Source organism: Callithrix jacchus, chromosome 5 (genome assembly GCF_049354715.1).
Source record: "Callithrix jacchus isolate 240 chromosome 5, calJac240_pri, whole genome shotgun sequence".
Classification (NCBI taxonomy): Eukaryota; Metazoa; Chordata; class Mammalia; order Primates; family Cebidae; genus Callithrix; species Callithrix jacchus.
Genome location: NC_133506.1, coordinates 11,727,923 through 11,745,778, shown reverse-complemented (window position 1 = coordinate 11,745,778; position 17,856 = coordinate 11,727,923). Strand labels below are relative to the sequence as shown.

Genomic DNA, 17,856 nt, shown 5'->3' with positions numbered 1-17,856 from the left:
CTAGCCATGTCCCTCCCTGCCTTAGTAGCGTCTCAGCAGCTCCTGCAGGCCTGGACAGTCCTGTTCCTTAGGAAAACGGACTGGCTGATGATAATCTGGGCTGTAAACAACCCCCTGCTTCAATTTCCCCAACAATATGTGGGCCAGGCTGAATGTTTGCAGAACGATGGCGAGGTTGGTGTGGACAGAATGCAGTGATTGAGAGCAGAGAGGAAGGAGATGAGGTTAGAACTCAAATATCCACCCCCAGGGACCCCCCTACCCTACTGAGACACCATCGTCACTTGCCTTGCCGAATCCAGCAGCCCCTTCACAGGTATCTTGCTCGTGCCCCTGCCCCCAGAATATTTTCTCAACCTGGCAGCTAGAAAGACTTCAAAGACTGGTCGCATCACTCCTCTGCTCAGTTTCACCAACAATATGTGGGCCAGGCTGGCCCAGCCAACATGCCAGAGAGTGGCTTTTCTTGCTGACACAGGAGAGGCCCCACGTCTTCTGACCAGAGGATGCCCAGCCCCCCAGACGTTAGGTTAGACTCCTGACACAGGCACCCCAATAGAGGGAATGGGGAAGGCAGACAGGAGCAGCATGGCCACCTGGATGGCATCTCGCCACATGGGAGGACAAGAACAAGGAGCAAAAAGGAGCAGGCAGGAGTCTTGTTTTGGGCCTTCTCCTCCATGCGTCCTTACTGCCCCTCTTCAGAGGCAGGTTTATGCGACCACCTCCCACCCCCCACCCCACTATAAGTTGCCTGTTGAATGGGGAGAAATGAACGCAAATGTGCACACTCAGGCCCTGCCTTTCCCAGGAGAGGGCAGAAGAGTTATGATGGGCCCTGAGGACCAATTCCTGGTCCCAAGGTTTTGGGGATCAAGCAAAAACATTTGAAGACATGTCCATGCACTGACAAAGAATGTCTTGGTTCAGGTTCCCTAGAAGCAGAATTTGAGATGGGGGTTCTTCTTGAAGGACTTTTTTTCTAACAGATATCATGGTGCTAGGTGATCTTTTTTCTTTTTGAGACAGGGTCTCAAAAAAAAAAGGCAGTTGCCCAGCCTGGAGTGCAGTGGTGCAATCATGGCTCATTGCAGCCTCAACCTCCCGGGTTCAAGTGATCCTCCCACCTCAATCTCTGTTGCCCAGCCTGGAGTGCAGTGGTGCAATCATGGCTCATTGCAGCCTCAACCTCCCGGGTTCAAGTGATCCTCCCACCTCAATCTCTGTTGCCCAGCCTGGAGTGCAGGGATGCAATCATGGCTCATTGCAGCCTCAACCTCCCGGGTTCAAGTGATCCTCCCACCTCAGTCTCTGTTGCCCAGCCTGGAGTGCAGGGGCACAATCATGGCTCATTGCAGCCTCAACTTCCTGGGTTCAAGTGATCCTCCCACCTCAGTCTCTGTTGCCCAGCCTGGAGTGCAGGGGCATAATCATGGCTCATTGCAGCCTCAACCTCCAGGGTTCAAGTGATCCTGCCACATCAGTCTCTGTTGCCCAGCCTGGAGTGCAGGGGCACAATCATGGCTCATTGCAGCCTCAACCTCCAGGGTTCAAGTGATCCTCCCACCTCAGTCTCCCAAGTAGTTGGGGCTACAGGCATGCACCACCACACCTGTCTAATTTTTATATTTTTTATAGAGATGGGGTTTTACCATGTTTCCCAGGCTAGTCTCAAACTCCTGGGCTCGAAAGATTCACCCACCTCGTCCTCCCAAAGTGCTAGGATTTATATGTGTGAGCCACTGTTAGAAATAGCTGCTCCGTCCCGCAAAGCAAAATTAGCACTGAGAAAAAGGACCTTTTAGCAACACAGTTTTTACTTCCTAGACTGCAGGAAGGGTACCCTCGCTAGCTATTGTGCCACAAGAATACAATGAACAAAGGAAAACACACAAATTTACCCCTTACACATTTGGGGCCATCCTTACTGCTGTGTCTGATCTCCGTTGGCTGGAGCCAGAACTTACAATCTAAACTGAAACCCGATTGAAATTGAAACCGTAACAACTTAAAACTTTTCTAAACAGGTAAAAGCAATGGAGAATTGGCACATGCCTGTGAGCACATCCAGCACAGATATCTTGGTTAAAGTACAAGGACATGGAATGTACTGCATGCCTGTAAGCACAGCATGTCTAACAGCTGCATAGGATAGGGCTTAACAAAGTTATCAGCACACTTATTCTTTAACAAGAAAGAAAACTTTAAAAAGGAACTTTTCTACTTCCCACAGCCACCATACCCAGCCTGTATGATTTTTTAAATAAATATTTTATTTTATTTTTTAGAGTCAGGGTTTCCCTAAATTGCCCAGCCTGGGTTTCAACTCCTGGGCTTAAGCAGTCCTCTTGCCTCAGCCTCCTAAGTAGCTGGGACTACAGACATGCACCACTGTGCCCTGCTAGGAATTTTTTGAAGGAGGGATTTCAGGAGACACCTGTGAGGGAGGTCAGGAAGCCAGAAGGGAAGAGCTAAACCCAGGGTGTGGTTGAGGCAAAGCCTGTCCTTAGCCCGACCCCACAGGGATCCCTGGGGCAAGAAAGGCAAGACTGGGCCACGTTGAGGTAAGGGGGCCAGCCTTCCCTATCACCACATCAGTCTGTCATTGGCTACAGCTGTCCCGTGAGAAGCAGGTGTCATGGCCCCAGTTGAAGCAGCTCCCATTGGCCAAGGGAAGTTGTCCAGAGAAGGGGCAATGGCCACCCTCTGGTAGCCAACACAGCACCTGGGGGGCCCCTAGGCAGGACACCAACAGCATCTGACTTCAAGCCTGAAAGGGACTAAATGATCAAAGACTTTTAGTTGGTGAGAGAGATGGCCAAGCAGCTCTCTGGGGTTCCCCCCAAGAATTTGGGGTCATTCTGACACTCCAGCTAGCAAGCCCCAGCCCAGCCCCTCTGAGCAGTCTGGACAGATGGACATGGAGCTGAACCTGATGTGGCAGGCCCTGCAAAGCGCCCTTGAGGACACGTGGGCCAACAAATGGCACACAGCCTGGTGAAAGCAGAATGAAGTGCACTCTGGGCACGCACACTCCAGAAGCTGCTGTCTCCCCCTTAAACTCCAGCAGAGCAGGCAGCACAGGAACACCCTTGGAGAAGGTTCTAGGCTGAGTCCAGGCTGAGCTCCAGGGGAAATGCCCCCTATGCAGAAAGGAGGAGGACTAGCCTCCTCACCAGACCAGCCTGTGAAAACCCAGAGGCTGCCGGGCACGGTGGCTCATGACTGTAATCCCAGCATTTTAGGAGGCCGAGGTGGGTAGATCACCTGAGGTCAGGAGTTCGAGACCAACCTGGCCAACATGGCGAAACCCTGTCTCTACTAAAAATACAAAAATTACAGGCATGGACCCCTGTAATCCCAGCTACTTGGGAGGCTGAGGCAGGAGAATTGCTTAAACCCAGGAGGCGGAGGGTGCAGTGAGCTGGGATCACGCCATTGCACTCCAGCCGAGGTGAGAGAGATACTCTGTCTCAAAAAGAAAAAGAAAAAAAAAAACCCAGAAGTGAGACGGGCTCACTGCTGGTGGGACAGCTGCCAGGAAGAACTAGGGGAGTGGCTGTGGCTCCTGACCGTAGGGCCCCCAGAAGCCTGGGGGAAGTTCTGTTTCTATGTTTAGGTGATGTCAGGAGAGGACCAGGAGCTTAGATGTTAGTACTAGACCAACTCAGATGCAGGTCCCGACCCTAAGGGCTACTTGCTCTCTGGGTAACTAGAATTATTCTGCAAAGCGGGATGCCATGAGGATTCATTGAGAGCCACATAAAAGGCCCAGCACGGCACCTAGAAAGTACTGAACACTCAGAAAGCATCAGCTCCCTTTTCCTTCCTCTGCACATTAGAGGCCACCTATTCAAGTGCCATTTACTTGTTCGTTCAACAGATATTTCACAGTCCTTGCTTTGAGTCAGGCACTTGTGCTAGAAGCTGGGATAAAAAGAAAAACATATTTATGGACAGTGCAAAAACATACCTTTTAGAAAATTCCTCAGTCCAGACGTGGGGTCTTATGCCTGGAATCCCAGCACTTTCGGAGGCCAAGGCAGGAGGATCACTTGAGGCCAGGAGTTCAAGACCAACCTAGGAAACATAGCAAGACCCTGTCTTTATTAAGTAGCCAAGTGTAGTGGCACCTGCATAGTCCTAGCTAATTGGAATGCTGAGGCAAGAGGATTACTTGAGCCCAGGAGTTCGGTGAGGCATGACTGCACCACTGTACCCCAACCTGGGTAACAGGGAGACCCAGTCTATAAAAACTCTAAAAAAGAAAAAAAAATTAATCCCATCCCTGCCTTCAAGAAACCAAGAGTTGCATAGAGTACATGGAGCAATCACAAATTGTATGAACCTGTAGTTAAATGGGAAAGAAAAGCTAAGCCATGCTGGGTGGGGAGATGCCTGACCTGCGGCTGCAGGGACTGGGGAGGAGGCTCTTGGGAGCAGCAAGATCAGGCAGAAAGGCAGATGGACTGCAGCCTGTGTGGGAGGACCTGCTTGGGGCTTAACATGGCTGAATTTGGAGGAAGGCAAGACCAAGACTGATCTAGAAACCTTGCGTTTCCCTGTGGGCAGCACCATGTTTAAATTGATTCCTCCGAGCCACGGGAAGCCACTGACAGTTTTCAGAAGGGAAAGGAGAGAAACCAGCTTTTAAGGAAAAGTCTCCAAACAGCTGTGTGCAGAGTGGAGAGGACATGGGTGGAGGCCAGAGGCTGTGTGGCCAGGGGCTCTCAGGAGCTGGTGCCATCTAAGCAAAATGAGAGCCTGAGCAAGCCAAGGCTTAGGGAACACAGTGAAGTACGGAGACCTGATAGAAAGGACATGTACTGCACAGGACGTGGTGACCAGTTGGATGTGTAGGATACTGAAGAGGGATTCATTCAGCAAACTCAGCAAGTGTTATGCGCCTGCTGTGTGCTTGGTTTGCCTATGAGGTCTTGTTGGCAATGGGAGTGCAGCACCAATCAAAACAGACCCCAGCACTGCCCCAGGGATGTTCACTGCAGGGAGAAAGACAGTGGACAAATGAATTGTGATTCAAATGGAAGAGTAGAAGGTGACAAGCACCACGGGGCACAACAGAGCCAGCTGAGCCAGGCAGGAAGCACAGGGTTAGGGGATGTTGTGATTGTAAATACGAAGTCAGCGTGATCTCATAAAAAGGTGGGGGTCTGAGCCACATGGATATCAGCGGAAGAAGATTCTGGGGGAAAAGTGCAGAGGCCCAAGGCAGCTGTACATCTGGTATGTCCAAAAAGCAATGGGGAGGGTAGTGTGGCTGGAACAGAGTAGGCAGGGGAAGGAGAGGAGAGGAGAAATTTGGGGGGACATGTTGAGCTGTATAGGTCATAGGCTTTTGCTAGGAGGGGAAAGAGGAGCTGTTGGAGGTTTCAGAGCAGAGGAGTGATGTGACCAGCCTTTGAAGTCTTTCTAGCTGCCAGGTTGAGAAAAGATTCTGGGGCAGGAGCACAAGCAAGAGACCGGTGAGGGGGCTGCTGGATTCATCAAGGCAACTGATGATGATGTCTGACAGGGTGCGAGGGCATATTGGGGTGGGTGGTTGAGTTCTAACCTCATCTCCTTCCTCTCTGCCCTCAATCACTGCATTCTGTCCACACCAGCCTCGTCATCGTTCTGCAAGCATTCCAGGGCCACCTCAGGGCCTTTGCACTTGCTGTTCCCTCTGCTGGAATGTTCCTTCCCAGATGTCCACACACCTCATTCACTCACTTCATTCAATTCTTTACTTAAATGTTACATTCTCATCAGGAATTTCCTGTCCACCTTATCCAGAATTTATACCGCCACCCCAGTCACATATCATATGTGACTCATCCTCCATCTTCCTTCCCGCTTCATTTTTTTTCTCCTTGGTATACTTTTACTCTTTGGTACCTTTATATTTTCCTTATTTGTTCTGTTTATTTCCTGTCTTCCCCAATGAAATGTAAGCTTCATGAGGAGAGGGTAAGTGTGAGATCCACCAGACACCCAAGTGGAGATGTCTAAGAGGCAGCTGGATCTATGAGTCTGGAATTAAGGAGCGAGGTCTGAGCTGTAAAGTCAATATTTAACAAGAGGAGCCTGCATGACACTGGCAGGAGAATCCAAAGACAGAAAACTGCAAGACTAAATGAGGTACTCCTACATTTTAGCAGTGAGGACGTGAAGGAGGAGTAGCAAGGAATTTGACAGGGAGTAGGAAAAACCAAGAGACTGTCATCCTGGAAGCCACAGATGAAATAAGCAGCATCCAGGAGGATGAGGGCAGTGTCCGTGGGTTGGGGGCCTGGGAGGGGTGGGACATGAGAGGCAAAGCAGTGGAGCAAAGAGTGAGGTCAGGTGTGGGAGGGAGAGGTGGAGAGAACAAGATGGTAGCCAGGGAGCCAGCAGAGAGGCAGCAGCTATAACCAAGGCAGGCTAGCGTTGGCTTAAGGATCAAGGGCTCCACTATACAAGTGGGGACACTAACCTTGAGTGAGAGGAGAGACCCCTTCTTTACCAAGGAAGAAGAGAAGTGAGGAAGGCTGGGCGAATGCCTGGCTTCTGTGGCTCTGCTTTCCATGTGAAATAGGGGGTGAGATCAACTGCTCTGGAGAAGAAGGGCCAGACTGCAAGGCTTGGAGAGAGGGGTAAAGGTTTAGTACAGGAAAGGGTAATTATAGGTAACTATCCGTTTCCTCTCTATTTCACCTTTTAAAGCTAAGCTCCCCACACCGTGCTTGGCACATAGTAGGTGCCTCACACATTCTTGGACTCCTCTTTGTATCACACCCTGCACCTCATCCATTACCAACTCCTTTTGGCTGCCAAACCCCCCAACTTTGCACCACTTCCTTGATGCCACCTGGATCAACACTTCTATCACTGTCTACCTGCAATGCAGTAAAGATTGATACAGGAAAAGGGAGATAGCTGGCAGAGGACAGGAGCCTAGATCGCTGGAAACATGGGACATAGAGCTGAGGTCAGAGACCCCAACCATGTTCAGGGAGCAGTTAAATTGCTCCAGAGTCAGGATCTGGCTGGATGAGTCCCCACACATCCAGAAGGATGAGGAGGTGGAGTGGTGGAAAAGAGAACAGTTGAGGAGCTGGTGAGTAGGAGTCTCAGCTAAGCAGAGAAAGAGATGACAGGAGGAATCCAAGTAGCTGGCAGGAGGTCAAAGTACAGATAAGGAAAAGAGAGCGAAGACAGGAAGGTACACTCAGTGGCTAATGGGTTTTAAGTGAAGAAATGAAATGCTCAGGCTTGTATTTTAAAAGGATCCCCAGCTGTGTATAGAGAACAAGCTTGGAGAGGGGAGGGGGAGGATGCAAAGCAGGAGCAGGAAGGCGGCTTAGAAAGGCATTGCAGGGGTCCAGGTGCAGAGACTCATGCCTGTAACCCCAACACTTGGGGAGGATGAGGCAGGCAGATCACTTGAGGTCAGGAGTTCAAGACCAGCCTGGCCAACATGGTGAAACCCCCATCTCTGAAAAAAAAAGAAAGAAAGGCACTGCAGGTAGACACTGATGGTAGCCTGGACCAAGGTAATAACAAGAAGGTGATAGAAAGTTGAGGGGACTTAGGGGCCAACAGGAGTTGGTGATGGATGAGGTGCAATGTGCAATACTCAGAAAAGAGTCCAGGAATGTATCAGGTATTTACTAGATGCCAAGCATGGTATGGGGAGCTTAGCCTTTCAAGGTAAAACAGACAGGAAATTGTTGTCTACAGTGCTCTAGGCACTTAAAAGGGAGTGTGATATGCTGGGGGTGGGAGGGGAGTAAAATAGCTCTGCTGGGTCAGGAGAGGGTGGTGTAAGAGAGGCTTCCAAGAGGAGGTGCCACTGGAGCTGGCACTACCAGATATAGAGGAAGGGCATTCCAGGATAATCATGTGCAAGAACCCAGAGGCAAGACCGGGGAGCCCCTTGTGGCCAGAGTGCAACGTGAGTCAGCATGGCCACTTGGCTGTTGCATGTGAAGACAGAGGACTGCAGAGAGACACTGGAGCCACAAGAGGACAAGGCCTGTGGGCCAAGTGCCCATGCTCAGGGCTCTTGGGGCAGTTCCCCATTTCACACTCATGGTATTCGATGGCAAAGGAAATGCCCAGCTGTCCTTCTGACTCCCAGAGATCCCTGCATGAGGCTCTGGGCTATGAGAGAATGCTGAGGGTTGCAGCCAGGAGAGTGGGCAGGTGCAGGGAGGTGTAGACAGTGGAATGGAGCAATGTGGGCAGAGGCGGGTGTGAAGTGGTAGACCTGCCATCTGTGAGCGGAACAGGAGAAGTCTCTTGAGAGCTGCTGCCTGTGAGCGGAACAGGAGAAGTCTCTTGAGAGCTGCTGCCTGTGGAATCTGGAGCCCAATGCACAGATGTTAGTATTTCCAGGCAACATGTCTGCATGCGGTGGGCAGAGGGCACATAAAACAAAGTTGTGGCAGATGCCACTGGTTCCCCATCCATCTCCCCCAGAGCTTTAGTGCATGAAGGTCAAATTCTGTTGAAGCACCTGCCTGCATTTCTTTGCCCAGGGACTTTCTCTGCACACTCATGTGGCAGGCAGAAAGTTTGGAAAGTTAGCACCTGGAGGGAGCAGCCCAAACAATGACTGATGGGGAGTGGGTGTATAAATACCCCACCTCTCTCACCCTACTGATGTGAGAACACTGAGATTTGTGCTCTTCACAGCCACCCAGAGCTCCCCCATTGCCCACAGTGATCAATAAATTGATAACACGTGATTTATTGGCTTCCTTCTCTTCCCTGTGTCTTTTTCCCACTCCACTCAAGCTGTTTCATTTACCTCCCAAATTAACAACTTATATTTCTATTCTTGTCAATCTGCTCTGGGAGAGCTCAAAGTAAGACAAACCCTCACCAAATGGAAAACCCTCAGCCTCAAGTGGGAAAACCTTAGGGCTGAAAGGCTGAGTTTGCATTCCAGCTTCTTCTTGTGTAAGGGCTTCCCAGCTCACAGCAGACTTCAGGTTGGTTGAGCATAAATTACCACAGTAATGTTTACAGCATACTACAGTACACCATGTTGCCCACCAGTCTGAGTAAAAACCAGGGTAATAACAATGCCCTTTGGCCAACTTCAGGCTCACCACTGAAAAGCATAGTCCACTGATTTGTCATCCTGGGCTAAATATAAAAGAATCGTAGCCTGAGTCAGAAGGCTATTTTCAGCACTCTGTCTTACTTCGAAGCCACTGAGCGATGCTGTTCTTGAGCGCCACCTTCCTGGAGGCTGAGGTCAACACCGGTAGCCCCCACATTCCAGGAATGGCCCACCCCTCTCCCAGGGAAAATAATCTCCTTCACATATCCTGACTGATGCGCCAGTGGCCCCTAAACCCACTAGGTCTCAGCTGCTATTTCTGGCTATTCTCCAGAGCTAGGAACTGGGTCCTTTCCCAGATCTGAGGTCTCTTCACTCAAAAGCCACAGAAATGGGGGTAAGTAATAGACACCAATAGGCCAGGCACAGTGGCTCACATTTGTAATCTCAGCACTTTGGGAGGCTGAGGCAGGCAGATCACTTGAGATCAGGAGTTCAAGACCAGCCTGGCCAACATGGCAAAATACTACTAAAAATACAAAAATTAGCCAAGTGTGGTGCTACATGCCTGTAGTCTCAGCTACTCAGGAGGCCGAAGCAGGAGGGTTGCTTGAGCCCAGGAGGTGGAGTTTAGAGTGAGCCAAGAGCATGCCACTGCAGTCCATCCTGGGCAGCAGGAGAGAAACCCTGTCTCAAAAAAAAAAAAAAAAAAGCACCAACACTTATTAAGAGCCTGCTGAGAGCTGGGACCTGAAATATATGAATCTTCACAAAATTCCTTCTAGAAAAATCATGTTAAAAGGAAAGTAAGACTTAGAAGACCACATAACTTGCTCAGAGCTACATGACCAAGTTTTGAGAAGCCTGTGCCACGTGATGCTATGGGACCTTCCTCCTCCCCTGTGGTGTCTGTCTTAGCACCAGGAACTGTCTCTGTATGGTGGGGCGGGGGGTAATAAGCAAAGTTGGTATTCCCCAGGTCAAAGAGAGGGGAATGGTGCCTCTGCCTCCTCAGTAGGGATTCCTGCTCTTTTTTCTCTGATGGCAAGAGGAACAGAGAGGAGGTCCCATAATTTGTCAAGGACCCCCCACCCCTGGCCTGCTTGGTCTCATAGGCACCTGTAACCTCTATCCAGGACGGAACACCCCTACCCCCACTGCTCTCTTGCCCCTACTGCTGCTGAGGGTAAGTGAGGATGAAGAGTGGCCTCTGCTGCCTAGATTGTGTCTTTGCATTGGGTCATGTGCCTTGCTGGAAAAATGGCCTTTTCTGGGCCCATGGTAGGGATGTCAGGGGAGATGTCTGTGGAAAGGAGGGTCTTCCTGGCACAGCTCAGATCCCAGTGCTCCTGCCCCATCCTGCCTGGCACCCTCCTTTTTCAAAGCCATCCCAGAAGTCTTTCCTGACCACTTCTACTGGAACAGCCACATTGCCTTGTATTTCAACAGCCAATGGGCATTGTATTTATGGAGCTTAATTCCAGGCCCTGTCTCTCACCTGCTTAAAGATACTCATGGCTCCTGAGCATCCACAAAATAAAAACTAAACTTCACAGCATGTAAGCCCCTCCACTATTTGTCTCAAATGAGATTTTTCTGAGTTTATCTTATAGGATATTCCCAGGATCCGAACTTGGCATTTTCTTCCCCACCTGTAATACCCTCTGCCCTGCCTCATCCTGGCTGACTCGTGTACATCACATCCTCTAAGACCCCTAAGCTGTCTCTGAGCCTACGGCACCCACCTTACATGAACACACAGCTGTCAATGGGAAGCTACAATGGAGGTTATGTTCTGTTAAACCTGTTGTAAACTGAAAATATCAGAGGCCAGGTGCGGTGGCTCACGCCTGTAATCGCAGCACTTTGGGAGGCCTAGGAGGGTAGATCACAAGGTCAGGAGATGGAGACCATCTTTGCCAACATGGTGAAACTCCATCTCTACTAAAAATACAAAAATTAGCTGGGTGTGGTGGCTGGGCACCTGTAATCCCAGCTACTCAGGAGGCTGAGGCAGGGGAATCACTTGAACCCTGGAGGCAGAGGTTGCAGTGAGCCAAGATCATGCTACTGCACTCCAGCCTGGTTACAGAGTGAGACTCTGTCTCAAAAAAAAGGTAAGAAAAGAAAATATCATAGGTCAAAATCCATTTAATACACATAACCTACCAAACATCATAGCTGAGCCTAGTCTACCTTAAACATCCTCAGAACACTTATATTCACCTACAGATGGGCAAAATCATCTAGCCCAAAACTTATTTTATAATAAAGTGTTGCATGTCTCACAATTTATATTGAAAGTGAAAAACAGGATGGTTGTTTGGGTACTTAAAGTATGGATTCTACTGAACGCATATCACTTTTGCAGCACTGTAAAGTCAAAAAATTAAGTCGAACCACTGTAAGTCAGGGACCATCTACACTGAGCACCACCATCATCACCCCACCTGCAGCTCAATGATACTCACTCACATTCTAGCTAGGAAATAAGGGCCATGTGTAATGCCTCCTCGTGTGTGTTAGCCCAGCACAGCGCCTGGCACACAGCAAACCTTGGCCAACATTTAATTCCAGGGTTCTTATCCCTTTTTGTTACAGACTACTCAGGCATCTGGGGAAACCTACCTGTCCCTTCTCAAAGTCATGCTTTCAAAAGCATGAAACAAAATACAAAAGATTACAAATGAAACAGATTTTATTGAAAAAGCCATCAAAATATTTTTACAGGAAATGTGTGACTTAGTAATGAATGTGCTTCTGCATTAAGGTGTCACATACCAAGATCGTTCAATTGTTCTGGACCATTTGTTGAAAAGACTCCCTTATCTCTATTGAATTATCTTTGTACCTTTATCAAAAATAAATTGACTCTGTGGGTCTAAAAACAAATAACAAGATCTAGTGGTGCATCCTAATGACTGTCGTTTCCCAAAAATGAAGAGCATGGAGACTATTTCAAAACATCTGCAACAACGGAAAGTCACAGGAAAATATCTATGGGGACTGCTAACATTAGTTTGAATTACATGATCAATTAAAGAAAAAAAAACTTTAAAAAAATATACATTACTTTTATTTAGAAGTCTTAATGAGGACTACAGACTAAGCCCTGTAGGCCAGCCCTTCAGAGAGCTTGTCTCAGACTGCTCCTGCACAGTATTTTAATCTGCCGTTTATAAGTAGTGGGGGTTCCATTTATATTAAACTTGCTAGAAGTTCTATTAAAGCAGAATTATATTGAGTTTTGGGTGTAAGAGTATATTTGTTCATAGCAGCATAATTACTAACCTGTTCAGATGTTATCTTATGTGCAGGAAGAGGCAAGGACTAGTGTCATTTATCATTTCAGGAATATAGTGACTCAGACAAGAGATGTGGCAGGGAGGTCGGGGCATAAGTTCTATCCATTTTATCTTGAAAGCATCTTTCCAGAGAGCTGTACTTTGTCACAGAGTCAGGGACTTTGGGAAATTATGCTGGCGCACAGAAATGAGCAAACAGACCGGGCACAGTGGCTCACAGCTATAATCCCAGCGCTTTGGGAGGCCGAGGTGGGCAGATCACAAGGTCGGCAGTTCGAGACCAGCCTGGCCAACAGGGAGAAACTTCGTCTCTACTGAAAATACAAAAATTAGCCAAGCGTAATGGCAGGAGCCTGTAGTCCCAGCTACTCGGGAGGCTTACGCAGGAGTATTGCTTGAACCCGGGAGGCAGGAGTTGCAATGAGCCGAGATTGCCCCACCGCTCTCCAGCCTTGGCAGCCGTGTGAAACAAAAAAAAAAAAAAAAGAAGAAAGAAAAGAAAAGAATTGAGCAAACATGACTTATGTTTGCTACTTTGTGTCATAATAGGAAACCGCCAATATTGCACCAGTTTTGCGCTGCAAAAACAGCAATTGCACGCGGTTTTGTCTAACTCTACTCTGGTTTGTTGCCTATACTCATTGAAGGAAATCCTCAATATGAGGTAGAGGTGAGCGAAAACAATTATTATTTTTCCCTATCCAAGTTCATAGACCTCCTGATTTACAGCACGGATCCCTTGAGAACTCCCAGTCAGTGACTTAGCCAAGGATACTCAGCCAAAGTATCTCCCCTTTGTGCCCAGGGCCTGCCTGGCCTCCCCCTACCCAAGCAGCTAACCAGTGTCGGCCTCTGCCTCCTACAGGCTCCCTGTTCCCGCAGCTGAAGCCATCGGAGGGCGTCTTTAAGGTCATCTTCTGGCTCGGTTACTTCAACAGCTGTGTGAACCCGCTCATCTACCCCTGTTCCAGCCGCGAGTTCAAGCGCGCCTTCCTCCGCCTCCTGCGCTGCCAATGCCGTCGTCGCCGGCGCCGCCGCCCCCTCTGGCGAGTCTACGGCCACCACTGGCGGGCCTCCACCAGCGGCCTGCGCCAGGATTGCGCCCCGAGCTCGGGCGCCGCGCCCCCCGGAGCGCCGCTGGCCCTCACCGCGCTCCCCGACCCCGACCTCCCAGGCATGCCCGAGATGCAGGCTCCGGTCGCCAGCCGTCGAAAGCCACCCAGCGCCTTCCGCGAGTGGAGGCTGCTGGGGCCGCTCCGGAAACCCACCACCCAGCTGCGCGCCAAAGTCTCCAGCCTGTCGCACAGGATCCGCATCGGGGGCGCGCAGCGCGCAGAGGCAGCGTGCGCCCAACGCTCAGAGGTGGAGGCCGTGTCCCTAGGCGTCCCCCACGATGTGACCGAGGGCGCCACCTGCCAGGCCTACGAATTGGCCGACTACAGCAACCTACGGGAGACTGATATTTAAGGACCCCAGAACTAGGCCGCAGTGTGCTGGGCTTGGGAGTAAGGGGGACTAGAGAGGGAGGCTGGCTTTGTTCAAGAGGCGTCATGCAAATCAGAGACCCGACACCTGATCGGGGTAGCGCTCTGCGGCCTCCCTGAGGAACTGGGCGGAGCTTGAGGCTGGAACCCTTGAAAGGTGAAGAGTAATGGGGCCCCCTGGTGGACTCAGGTGCCCAGAGCTCTTCTCTTAAAAGGGAGGGGCTGCGGGCTCCGTGAGGCCATTTGCTCCCAATCCGTATTTGAGAAGCACTGCCCCATCCCCCATGCCCTGAACCCTGAGTAAACAGCCCCAAGCATGGCCAGGAAGGCCTGCCTCTCCTCTTCTGGGGAACTGGCACAGAAGCTTTGTGGCCAGTTGCCCCAGTGCCTCCCTTAGGGAAAAAGTCAGTGGGGCCAAGGCTCCTCAATGGACAGATTTCTCATTCTTACTGCCGACTGGAGGAACCCAGTAGACCTACCACCGCCGCCCACAAGCTTTGGTGGCAGATTGTATGGCCGTCATGCAAGTCTGTTGTATTTATCCATGGGCCCTCTGTCCACCACCCAGGCTCCTCCGTGCACCCCCATCATCTGGCCCTGCCCCTCATTACTTCCCCTCAAGGGCCTTACTGTTTACACTCTGTACATAGCTCATTGTGCCTGTGCCCATCACTTCTTGCTGGGATTCCGAGCCACCAATTGGAGAGCTTTATTTGTCGTTTTGAAACATATTTATTGGTAAGAGTACTTCTATTTTGTCCACACTGTGTAAACTGTCCCTCTTTAGCCCATAACCCGTAAAATCTACTTTTTTCCCCTAAAGTCTTTCAAGAACTAAAGGCCCACAACAGAATAGATTGGATCTACATTTGCCTTTCTGGTTAACTTAACTGATTCTTTAACTGATGGCTGCTGGGACTTTTAGCATAACCAAAGGACTTGGGGGTTTGTTGGGTTTTAAAACTCAGATGATCAGTCTTGTGAACCAAACAGTAATCCTAAGCACAAATACTCCCTTTGTCAGTCTCCCCAGATGCTTATGTGATGTTCTGAGGGCCTCAGTGAGGAAGGCAGCCATCAGGTAAATGGGTAAAACATAACTTTACATGAGAAAAGATATACAAGGCCGAGTAAGTAGGCGTACATGGCTAGTAAAAGAACCCATACCTAGGAACCATATTTATTAGCTTTGAGTATGTCATATTCCCATTTGTTGTATTCCCATGAGATTGCAGGCATTTTAGCTGGATAGTATCAACCACATATATCCAACCAGCATGGGGGTGACGGCGTGGCCCCATGGACCCTTGGTAGGAAAGTGGGTTAGACAATACACTGGGGTGTCTGGGGGTGCTCTGAACTGGATGACCCAGCTGCTGGGGCCACATAGACCAGTATTTTGAGCCCAAAATTTCCATTCTGTACTAGGTAGGTAGTCTCTCTGAAAGGTCACCAACAATTTCAGGCATCTCACCCAAATTTTACAGAGTTAAAAAGGCAGCCAATATCAGGGCTTGGAAGCAGACATTTCACACCATGAATCTGCAGTAGGTTCTCAGCTTCTCAGCTTTCAGGCCTGCCCCCCCGCCCCCCACCCCCGACTATAGGTGCAGGAAGGGAAGTTTATGGCTAGGAGCATGTTGGGTGCTGACAGAATGTTGCATACTCCAAAGAGGCTCCACTTGGCAGCCCATTGGCTGCCCTAAAGCTGGGGACACCAGGGGACAGCCCTCACTGTCTTCTGGCAGAGGTAGGGGACATCTGTCAAATCAGGGGTCAGTAAGGAGGCAGACCCCAAGTGTCAAAGAATTGAACATTGACCTCCAGGACAGGGGTGAGCCACACCTGTTTCAACAGCAGCCTTGGGTTTGTGGGGGGTCTCTAAGCAGAGCAAAAGTTGGTTCTGTTGCCAGAAAGGGGTCCCTATCGAGACCCCAAGAGAGAGTTCTTGAGTCTTGCACAAGAAAGAATTCAAGACAAGTCCATAAAGTGAAGGCAAGTTTATTAAGAAAGTAAAGGAATAGGCCAGGCATGGTGGCTCACACCTGCAATCCCAGCACTTTGGGAGGCCAAAGTGGGTGGATCACCTGAGGTCAGGAGATTGAGACCAGCCTAGCCAACATGGTGAAACACTGCCTCTACTAAAAATACTAAAAATTAGCCGGGCATGGTGGCAGGCACCTGTAATCCCAGCTACTTGGGAGGCTGAGGCAGAAGAATCACTTGAACCCAGGAGGCAGAGATTGCAGTGAGCCAAGATCACGCCATTGCATTCCATCCTGGGCAACTCCATCTCAAAAACAGAAAAAGTAAAGGAATAAAGATGGCTACTCCATAGGCAGAACAGCAGCGTGTGCTGCTCAGCTGCTTGTACTTATTGTTACTTCTTGATTATAGGCTAAACAAGTGGTGGACTATTCCTGAGTTTTCCAAATAGTCCAGGAAAGGGGTGGGTAATTCCCAGAACTGATGGTTTCTCCCCTTTACAGACCACATAGGGTAACTTCCTGGCATTGCAATAGCATTTATAAGCTGTCATGGTGCTGGTGGGAGTGTATTTAAACATGCTAATGCATTATAATTAGCACGTAAGAAGTGGTGAGGACAATCCGAGGTCACTTTCTTGGCCATCTTGGTTTTGGTGAGTTTTGATCAGATTCTCTCCTGCAGTCTGTTTTATCAGCAAGGTCTTTATGACTTGTATTTTTGTGGACCTCCTGTCTCATGCTGTGACTAAGAACGCCTAATCTCCTGGGAATGCAGCCCAGCAGGTCTCAGCCTCATTTTACCAGCCCCTATTTAAGATGGAGTCACTCTGGTTCCAGTGCCCCGACAGTCCCACAGGGCATGCCAGGGCAGCTGATCCCACAGAAAGTCAACAATGGGGGCAAGAGGGGAGGGTGGGAAGAGAGCCTTCATCAGGAGGATTTGTGGGCCTCCCTGCCCCAGTTAACAGAGTGGGAGTGGAAGCAGGAAGGCCAGCAGCTTGCCCTGTACTTGCTCTAGGCATGGTAATCAATCTGCAAAATACATATGATATTGGAGCCTCGGTTCCCTGTCTCTGGGTGCAGGAGCCCCCTTAATACAGCTACATCCTCTTGTATCCCTGCACCAAGTAGTGAGCCTACAGGAGGGGCAGGAGGGCTTCAGAGCCCCCAGCAAGAGCATGCCATATCAAGGGCATCCAGTTCTAAGCATCAGTAAAGCACTGTGCTGCTAACACTGGTTCTGGAACGTGGCAAAGGGTCATAGTGGTCAAGAGGAAGGGAGAAAATAGCAACAGCCCTTCTGGAGGAGACAGCCTCTTGGAAATGATTTGGGGACCATCTGAAAGAAGTGCACTCACTGTGCCATTTCCTGGGTCCTTAGGTGCTCAGAACCCCAGCCCAGCCCACATATCTGATTACAGAGACTGTCTCTGAGATGCAGGTAAAAAAAAAAAAAAAAATGGGGCCATTGTCTCCAGCTAGTAGGAATTTCTTTACATGATCCTCAGGGGATGGGATGAGGCCTGAGGGAGTTTGTGAATGGGAGAGGGATGGTTCTGTGAGATGTGACCAGGACAGAAGCAAGCCTCTGAGGACACTAGCATTCACCCAAGTGCCCACCCTCCATCCTTAAGGAGCCTCGTTCCCACTTCCCACCCAAGGACCCCAGCTCCAGTCTGCCCTTCCCCTCCAGCTGGGCTCTCACTGCCCACCTTGCTTTCTTCCCACACTCTTCCCGGGACCTCTGTCCCCAGCATCCCCAGGGCTGCTTTTGCAAGTCACCTGGGACCTTCCATTTCCTTGGTCTCCTCCCCGCCTTCTCGGCTGCAGTCCACACTGGTGGCCGCCCCTGCTTCCTGGAATGTTCCCGCCCTGCCTCTGAGCAAGCCCGCTGGGATCTCTTCTGACCTGCTGACCCTCCTCTCTCTCTGCCTCCTCCACAGGCTTCTGGCTCCATTCTTAAATGCTCCCCAGTGTTTTATTCCTCTTTTTCTCAACTCTTCACACAATTTCATCCACTCCATGTCATC

General features: G+C 50.0%; 1 protein-coding gene across 1 annotated transcript in view; it reads left to right on the top strand.

Moving 5' to 3' along the window:
- Nucleotides 1–14,724, top strand: part of ADRA1D (adrenoceptor alpha 1D) — a 28,324-nt gene extending 13,600 nt beyond the window's left edge. Inside the window, exon 2 of the mRNA XM_002747323.6 lies at nucleotides 13,220–14,724. Coding sequence (XP_002747369.1) covers nucleotides 13,220–13,821 — 602 coding nt within the window. The 3' untranslated portion in view covers nucleotides 13,822–14,724. The remainder of the gene's footprint in view (nucleotides 1–13,219) is intronic.
- The last annotated feature ends 3,132 nt before the right edge of the window (nucleotides 14,725–17,856 follow it).